The sequence below is a fragment of the Nerophis ophidion genome, linkage group LG09 (assembly GCF_033978795.1).
Source record: "Nerophis ophidion isolate RoL-2023_Sa linkage group LG09, RoL_Noph_v1.0, whole genome shotgun sequence".
Classification (NCBI taxonomy): domain Eukaryota; kingdom Metazoa; phylum Chordata; class Actinopteri; order Syngnathiformes; family Syngnathidae; genus Nerophis; species Nerophis ophidion.
The window spans coordinates 41,870,731-41,880,189 of NC_084619.1; the positions used below are offsets into that span (position 1 = coordinate 41,870,731).

General features: G+C 42.1%; 1 protein-coding gene across 6 annotated transcripts in view; it reads right to left on the bottom strand.

Annotated features, from left to right (window-relative positions):
- Positions 1–7,241, bottom strand: part of vrk2 (VRK serine/threonine kinase 2) — a 111,515-nt gene extending 104,274 nt beyond the window's left edge. For 3 of the 6 annotated variants that reach the window (XM_061910997.1, XM_061910993.1, XM_061910998.1), the window contains exons 1-3: positions 6,925–7,051; positions 6,285–6,415; positions 5,981–6,036 (exon numbers count right to left, since the gene is read on the bottom strand). In XM_061910997.1, the coding sequence (XP_061766981.1) occupies positions 5,981–6,036; positions 6,285–6,415; positions 6,925–6,941 (204 nt within the window). In that variant the 5' untranslated portion in view covers positions 6,942–7,051. Of the gene's footprint in view, positions 1–5,980; positions 6,037–6,284; positions 6,416–6,531; positions 6,552–6,924 lie in introns of those variants that run through there. The other 3 variants (XM_061910994.1, XM_061910995.1, XM_061910996.1) reach the window with 3 other exon arrangements.
- Positions 7,242–9,459: the final 2,218 nt, after the last annotated feature.

The following is a 9,459-nucleotide window of genomic DNA, read 5'->3' on the forward strand; positions in this document are numbered from 1 at the left end:
CCACAGACATCTGGAGCTCAGACCATCGTCCGCTGTCTCTGTTGAGCCTGACTGCGCACTGGGTGGACCCTGACTTCACACTGCAGAGAGCAGTGTTACATGCACGTGAATTCAGGGGATCGCACACAGCTGATGCAATCACGCACGCCATGGAGGAGATGCTGCATGACTGGAAGATTGAGAAAAATAAGGTCCGTGTCGTTTTAAGAGACAATGCTGCCAACATGAAAAAGGCAATGGATCAGCTAGGTGTATCAAGCTTAGGATGTTTTGCTCACACTCTTCAGCTTGTAGTCCATGAAGGGGTCTTGTCACAGCGAGCTGTAAGTGATGTACTAGCCAACGGGAGAAAAATAGTGGGCCACTTCAAATATTCCCCCAAGGCTTATTCAAGCCTTGAAGACCTGCAAATAGAGCTGAATGTCACACCAAAACCTCTCCAGCAGGATGTCCAGACACGATGGAGCAGTACAAAGTACATGATTGACAGCCTCATTCATCAAAAACGGCCACTGCATGCCTACTCATCTAAAGAAAACCACACCCTGCCAGCCTTTCTAACAGCAAACCAGTGGGGGCTGTTGGAGAAGATCTCAAAGGTTCTGACCCCTTTTGAAGAGCTAACAACTCTAGTTACTGCTACCACAGCCGATGTCATCCCCTCTGTCCATGCACTGGTACGGTTTCTCAGTAAGGAGAGTGAAGATGATCATGGGATCCTAACTGTGAAAGCCACCCTTCTGGATGCAGTCCACAGACGTTTCAGGCACGTGGAATCCGAGCCCCTCTACACCGTGGCAACACTGCTGGATCCACGTTATAAAGACAAGTAAGGGAATTTATGTTAAATTCTTACATTTATTTAGCCTAATCTGATGTATATGAGAAAAACTGTACTGTTTACAGTGAGTTGGTTGTAGCCTATGTGACTGTGTTGTGAGTGCATAAAATAAGATTACAGGTTATATTACTAAAATATGCATGTTACATCCATCCATCCATCCATCCATTTTCTACCGCGTATTCCCTTTCGGGGTCGCGGGGGGCGCTGGCGCCTATCTCAGCTACAATCGGGCGGAAGGTGTACATTATTTTATATATTTTATATTTATGCCAGGTACTTCACAAACCCGGAAAACCTGGGACATGCAAAAGCAGCGTTAAAGGCAGCGGTATGTAAAGTAGAAGAGGAGCTGAAGACCACGCCTCCACCTGATGTGACCGAGCCAGTGGACAAGACTCCACGGATGGCGGGTGCAAGCAGCAGCCTTGGCAGCTTCTTTGACGAAATACTGGAGGAGAGCAGCACAGCAGCAGGTCCGTCTGACCAGATCACCACAGGGGCAATCTGTGAAATGGAGAGCTACTTCTGTGAGGCTCCGATTGAACGGAAGAGCAACCCTTTACACTACTGGAGCCTAAACCAAGGTCAACTCCCCACCATGGCAGCAACAGCAGCTAAATTCCTCTGTGCTCCCTGCACAAGTGTGGAGAGTGAAAGGCTCTTCAGCACAGCATCAATTATCATTGAGGAGCACAGGAGCAGGCTGACAGCACAGCATGCCGAAATGCTTATCTTCTTAAAAAAAAATCTCCACATTATGCTCGGACTGCAGAAAGTGGAGAAGGAGGAGGAGGAGTAGTAAGGGTAGTCAGCACTGACTGATTATTATTTGTTTTATGCTCTTGTTATTAGAGTGATATGTTTATTGTGTTTACACTATTCTTCAGTGAAGACTAAGAGTAATTACTACATTGTTTTGGGCATAGTCAGTCAGTGAAACTGGAGCTGTGAACTCTTAATTTAGAGCAGTTGGACAGTGGACAATATTGTGTTGTTTTTGTGTTTTTTGTCCCTGCCCACAGTTGTTTCCAACATATGCTGACAGTAAAAAAATAACTGAAGTGAACTTGAATTGTTTGCACTTTAAAACGTTTTTTGTTTTTTTTTATTGGATTTATTTAGGTTATTTTTCAGGGTCTTCTAATTTATTTTTAATTTATTCTATTCAATTGTTTAATTATGTTGGTATTAGTGGTTATTTTGCACTTTAAATATAACATTTTGTTTTTATTGGATTTGTTGAGGTAATACTCTTATGTTGAAGGTTAAAATTTATGTAACCAATTTGTTAATAATAAATGGGTCAGTTTTTCCTATACCTACTCTTGCTGACTATTGTTTTCTGTTTTAACACTACAACATCAGTAACAGTAACATCACTTTATCAAGCCTTTTCTAACATTCTACAAAACAAAATAAGGAATAAATATATGTATGATTCGTGCCTATATCGTATCGTATTGATATCGGTATCGGCAAATACTCAAGGCTACAATATCGGTATCGTATCGGAAGTGAAAAAGTTGTATCGGGACATCCCTAGTATTTTGTCACATTTTGATTCTGTACTGTTCTTAATGTTGCATCTTAAATTGATAGAAAAGAATACAAGTACTTGCGTCACTTAAAGCAATTAGCTGGCAACATGTTTTAGCAGATTAGCCTACCATTTTTTTGGTCAGTGTTTGAATTTTTTTAAATCCATCAAAAGGAGTTATTTTCTGTTTATGCTATCAATTTATCTTTGGATGTCTCTGCTACATTGTTGACATTCATTGATGCTACGCCAGCTTTTACCGTAAAGTTCTTTCAAGTGACATAAAGATTTTCCTGCAAAGTAGCAGTGTTGCCTAAATTTGTATGCCTTACTACAATAATTAACATGATATCACACATCACCACTACAAAGTATAAACGGCATTCAGAGGAGCACTTCTCGTGCGAGCTCTCTCACCATGACAGGCACCTAGAATGTTGAACTGCCACTGTGGCAGTCCAACAGAGGTTAATAATAGCCAACCATCCATCCATCCATCCATTTTATACCGCTTATTCCCTTTTGGGGTCACGGGGGGCGCTGGCGCCTATCTCAGCTACAATCGGGCGGAAGGCAGGGTACACCCTGGACAAGTCGCCACCTCATCGCAGGGCCAACACAGATAGACAGACAACATTCACACTCACATTCACACACTAGGGGCCAATTTAGTGTTGCCAATCAACCTATCCCCAGGTGCATGTTTTTGGAAGTGGGAGGAAGCCGGAGTACCCGGAGGGAACCCACGCATTCACGGGGAGAACATGCAAACTCCACACAGAAAGTTCCCGAGCCTGGATTTGAACCCAGGACTGCAGGAACTTCGTATTGTGAGGCAGACGCACTAACCCCTCTGCCACCGTGAAGCCCTAATAGCCAACCACTACCATTAAATCATACATCCATCCAGAAACCAACTTCACTGTAAACTGTGGTCGCTCTCCAAGGTAAATGACGTACATTATTTATTCAGGAAAATACTATAAGTATTCATAGTACATTTTATTTTTTAATACAATATTTCTTATCTACAAGTATTTTTTTTATTCTTAAAACGTGTGTTGGATTTAAAAATTGTGGTGTTTACCCGAGATTAAGGTAGAGATATATACACACACACATATATATATATATATATGTGTGTGTGTGGGGGCATGGTTTTGGGTGTGGTCAATATGACATCATATATGACATTTTGATTTGCAATGATACATACCATATTTCCTTGAATAGCCGCCGGGCATGTGGTATGCGCCTGCCTTAAATTACGGCCGGGTACAACTCGCTCGCCGAATTAATAAGCGCATGCTTACTTTAACCGCCGGGTCAAATTTGTGACATTACGAGAGACCCGTTCCCTGCCATCATTTCAAAACGGCGGAGGAGTTTTGTTTTTGCTCTTACTGTGTGTAAACCAGGGGTCTTGTTCCACAGCCACACAGATCACACTAATGGTTGCGATACAAAACAACTTCAACACTCCCACCAACACGCGCCATACTCCGCGAACCCACATTAAACGATGACAAACACATTTCTGGAGAACATACGCCCTGCTAAACACCACAAACGCAACACAATACCCACCCACAATGCAATGTATCCAGAGACTCCTGGCTACACCGGAGTCGTGGATGTCACACCGCTGGCACCACACCCCGCCTCCCTCCCCTCCGTGCGTTGGTTAAGGTGAGCGGGTTGGGGGCACGTGTATAATAGCCAACCGTCACGCATACACGGCACTATGGGTAATACCTATGCTGCGTTTAGAATGTGCCACAGAGCCAATGCTCTCCAGAAATGTGTTTGGTGAGGGTTCACTGAGTGCGGCGCACACTAGTAAGAGCCCCGGCCAAAGCTGTCCACATCACAAACATCAGTGTAAAAGGTATGGCTGTTGACCAAGTATGCGTTGCAATCTCGTATAAGAAGCAGCAAAATGCATGCGTCCGGCCGGCACGCAGACAGCATGGTGTAAAAGTGAGCGCGATGACATGCTGTAGAGCAGTGGTCCCCAACCGCGGACGCAGAATAACTTTTTGTTATTTTTTTTCTTATCACACTCAATTTTTACTGCATGCCCTTGGTAAGCGCAGGGGTGAAAAGAGGTTTAAAAATTATTAGCGCCTGCTTACTTTTACCGCATGCTTTGAATAAGCGCAGGAGCGAGAAAAGGTTTTAAATTATTAGCGCCCCGGCGGCTATTCAAGGAAATACAGTATATTGTTTTATGTATATACAAACAAATATTTGTGTTATTAATAATTATATTATTAACATTAAAAAAAATGTTCTTATATCATCAGAATCATAACCAGCTTTAACACAAGTAATTTGACTGGGTAGGCTGTGCTGACTTTGTTCAATGCAGTTTCAACGGTTACTTATTGTAAAAGGTAACACAGGCTACACTTTATTCTGCCCTCCCTGAATGTTGCAATTCATTTTGCCAAAATATGTAAACAGTCCTTTGAAGTCGATTTGGAAAAACTAAGTGTTTTGTTGATATCTTCACAATTAAGTATTTTAAAACCAACCACATTAAAGAAAGTGCACATACATGTAGGAATCATGTTCAATTAATTATATACCGGTACTTTGGAATATACTGAAAAAAGCAAGAAAAATATGCATAATGAAAGTCGCGGTCTAATACCACTAGCTTAATACTAATGTACAATGGACTAGCTCATGGACAGGCTAACTCAAGTTAGTATGGCCAGCTTTAGGGCAAAGAAGGAAAATCCTTCAGACTAATATCTCTGGGAAATTTTGAGTTTCCAATGAAACTATCATGCATACTTTTGGAAAGTGGGAGGAAACTAGAGTGACCGGAGAAATGCCACACACTCACAGGGACAAATGCACATGGCAAAAAGTTAGACGTTATTGACGGTAGTAATGTCAAAAGATATAGGGTCGTTTCCACTGGCTTGAACAAGAAATGCATTACTTAGCTTAAAACAGCTTTCTCTTCAATATTTTCTCCTTACTTTTGCCGGTTTGTCAACTCGGTTAAGTGCGACACGCTTCTAACAGGCGAATTGGATGCATTTCTTTTTCAAAATAAAGCAATGAGCAACAAAAATTTGTATATTTGAGATGTTTTTCAAACTAATAATCGACTACATATATGGTATATTCTCTCATACTATCACTTAAATTTGTTTTCATGTTAAGAAAAGTGTTTTAATATTTTTTTTAAATAATGTTTTGAAGGTGTGGCGGTAGTAATCTTGCTGTAGCATTGCGCCACAATCGTTTACATGTAGGGTAAACCTGCGAGCACTGATTACATTAATTTCATATAATTTTAGTGGGAGACACTCATGTCGTGGAACCAACTGAGCTCATAAGTTGAGATGCTACCATATAATATATGGCAGTAGTGTTTCCCCTACCATGTATCAGGAGGGTGTCCTGCTCCCGTTTGAAGGTCAAGGTAATTTTATTTTATTTTATCTTATATATAGCACCAGATCAGACTAGAAATAATTAAAGAATCGACCCCAACATGTGTACAACTAGGGCAAACAAAGAATATATTACATACAGAATAGAAGATAGGTACATTTAAAAACAAAATTAATTACACTCACCAACTTAATCACAAAATCAGTGTTCGCTGAAACGGGGCATCCTATGACTTTGGATGCTTAAAGACAAACAAGAAGACAACACACAGACATGTCATAATACTGAAAAACAATCATTGTACCCAGTCTAGCCAAAGAAGAAACATACAACATGCAGATTGGTAACAAATGTGGAAATGGTTATCAATGACAAAATAATAATGGTACTTCTAGCTGCCGAACCTGTCTGAAAATCAGTTTACATGCGTGTGCGTGCGTGCGTGTATGTAATAGTGTAAATGAGTTGTCAGACACATCGATTACCCACCCAGGTAGATCAGTCCAAAGCCACCTTGACCAATTATTTTTCCCAGCCTCCATTTCTTCTTTTCCAGGTCAACCAGTATGAAGCCGTCTGGGAGCGGTTTCGGCAACACCCTTTTTTTAGGAGCCATGAACCTTAAACATATTACAAAAATGATGTGTCAAAAACAATATTCTCTACCCCAAAAAAATGATGTCAACAAGCAACATACAAATAGTCAGTGGTATTACTGGCCTTATGCTAAACACACCTGATGTTCGGAGGTCAGTAATATGGCAATAGTAACCACCTCCAAAAAGGCAATGAGGGCAGAGATGACATCAGAGGTTATTAGTGTAAAGCTCCAGCATCATACTAGCATTATACTTTTTGTTAGACATGCCTTTACCTTGTGGCAAAAGCTAATTATATTGACCAAGAACATAAATTGCTCTACCATTTATGAAAGAAACAATTTAAATCAGTTAGAGTTAAATATATAGCGATGCGATTAGGAGCTATAACAACGTCCAGCAGTTTCGTACCATGTCGGCAAATTGCGTCGTCGTGGACACAACAAAACGTCATACAAACATTTCGCTTTAATACGTCACCACAGAAAGATCGACAATGTCTACTACTCGGACAAATACATTTGACTCACTGTAGCAGATCAGACATGTTGAGATTTAATATATATTTCGAGTAGCCGCTAACTCGGTAGCATCAAGCCACGCTGACTACATGTTCCACTACCAACCTCCAAAGAGAATTCGGGGCGTGTATTGTCCGTGTTCGCGTAAGAAGGTAAGAATGATCTGACGTCGTCAACTCTTACGTGCAAAAAATACTTACTATACGAGACCTTTTAAAGAACGTCTATGATCAGCAACCAAGTCAAGTGACTGTCTCAAATGTTTCCGTGCCGCCAGTGTCCAGCCAATCACATCGCAGCAAAAGTTTCCCACAGCAACAGAGCCAATAGGAAAGCTGCATCCCGCCCACTGAGGCTGAGACAGCATTATTAAGTCTTAATTATTGGTTGTCTAAAGTTGAGGTCTGCATTCTACCAAGTATGTCGTCCGTGTGGTCTGTGAAGACCAGTATTGTGAACTTTTGAATATGAACGGTCTCGCGCTGCCTTCCCCACACTTGCTGTTTTGTCACGTGTTGTCATCTTTACGCCAATTGTTATCGGTTCATATAAAACAGGGGTCTCAAACCAGCGGCCCGCGGGCCAATTGCGGCCCGCGAGAAATTATTAAGCGGCTTGCGCTTTGATATGATAATTTAATATTGGTCCGGCCCACGAGTTTAAAGGCCTACTGAAATGAGATTTTCTTATTTAAACGGGGATAGCAGGTCCATTCTATGTGTCATACTTGATCATTTCGCGATATTGCCATATTTTTGCTTAAAGGATTTAGTAGAGAACATCCACGATAAAGTTTGCAACTTTCGGTGCTACGATAAAAGCCCTGCCTCTACCGGAAGTCGCAGACGATGACGTCACATGTTGATGGCTCCTCACATATTCACATTGTTTTTAGTGGGAGCCTCCAACAAAAAGTGCTATTCGGACCGAGAAAACGACAAGTTCCCCATTAATTTGAGAGAGGATGAAAGATTTGTGTTTGAGGGTATTGATAGCAACGGACTAGAAAAAAAAAAAAGTTAAAAAAAAAACGTGATTGCATTGGGATGTTTTTAGAGACATTTACTAGGATAATTCTGGGAAATCCCTCATCTTTCTATTGTTTTGCTAGTGTTTTAGTGAGTTTAATAGTACCTGATAGTCAGAGGTGTTTGTCCACGGGTGTGTTGACGCGCAGTCTCTCAGGGGAGTCGACGACAGCTGTACGGACGGCACAAGCTCAGCTGATAACTGGTAAGTGGCGACTTTTTAACCACAAATTTCTCACCGAAACCTGCTGGTTGACATTCGGTAGGGATCCATGTCCGCTTGACCGCGCTCTGATCCACAGTTAAGTTTCACCTCCAGGAATTTTAAACAAGGAATCACCGTGTGTTTGTGTGGCTAAAGGCTAAAGCTTCCCAACTCCATCTTTCTACTGTGACTTCTCCAATATTAATTGAACAAATTGCAAAAGATTCAGCAACACAGACCTCCAAAATACTGTGTAAATATGCCGTTAAAGCAGATGACTTTTAGCTGTGTGTGTGTGCAGTGCTCATATTTCCTTAAAACCCGTGACGTCTTGCGTACACGTCATCATTACACGACGTTTAAGACGAAACTCCCGGGAAATTTAAAATTGTAATTTAGTAAACTAAAAAGGGGGCTTCACGGTGGCAGAGGGGTTAGTGCGTCTGCCTCAAAATACGAAGGTCCTGCAGTCCTGGGTTCAAATCCAGGCTCGGGATCTTTCTGTGTGGAGTTTGCATGTTCTCCCCGTGAATGCGTGGGTTCCCTCCGGGTACTCCGGCTTCCTCCCACCTCCAAAGACATGCACCTGGGGATAGGTTGATTGGCAACGCTAAATTGGCCCTAGTGTGTGAATGTGAGTGTGAATGTTGTCTGTCTATCTGTGTTGGCCCTACGATGAGGTAGCGACTTGTCCAGGGTGCACCCCGCCTTCCCCCCGATTGTAGCTGAGATAGGCGCCAGCGCCCCCCGTGACCCCAAAAGGGAATAAGGGGTAGAAAATGGATGGATGGAAAAACTAAAAAGGCCGTATTGGTATGTGTTGCAATGTTAATATGTCATCATTGATATATAAACTATCAGACTGCGTGGTGGGTAGTAGTGGGTTTCAGTAGGCCTTTAGGACGAATGTCTCAATTATTATTAGTTGGTTGTGTCCAAATTTGAGGTCTGCATTCGACCAAGTATGTGGTCCGTGTGGTCTATGGAGACCAGTATTGTGAACTTTTGAATATGAACGGTCTCACGGCGCCTTCCCCACACTTCGTGTTTTGTCACGTGTTGTCATCTTTACGCCAATTGTTATCGGTTCATATAAAACAGGGGTCTCAAACATGCGGCCCGCGCTTTGATATGACAATTTAATGATGGTGCGGCCCGCGAGTTTAATATGAACGGCAGTTGATAGGTCATGCTTGCCAACGTCCCCAAATCTCCCAGGAGACCCCTTGAATATCAGGGCACCATTTCTCTCATCACCCCTGTCAATCTTTACCAGATCAACAATATTCAGGTAGTGCCATAATGGCACTG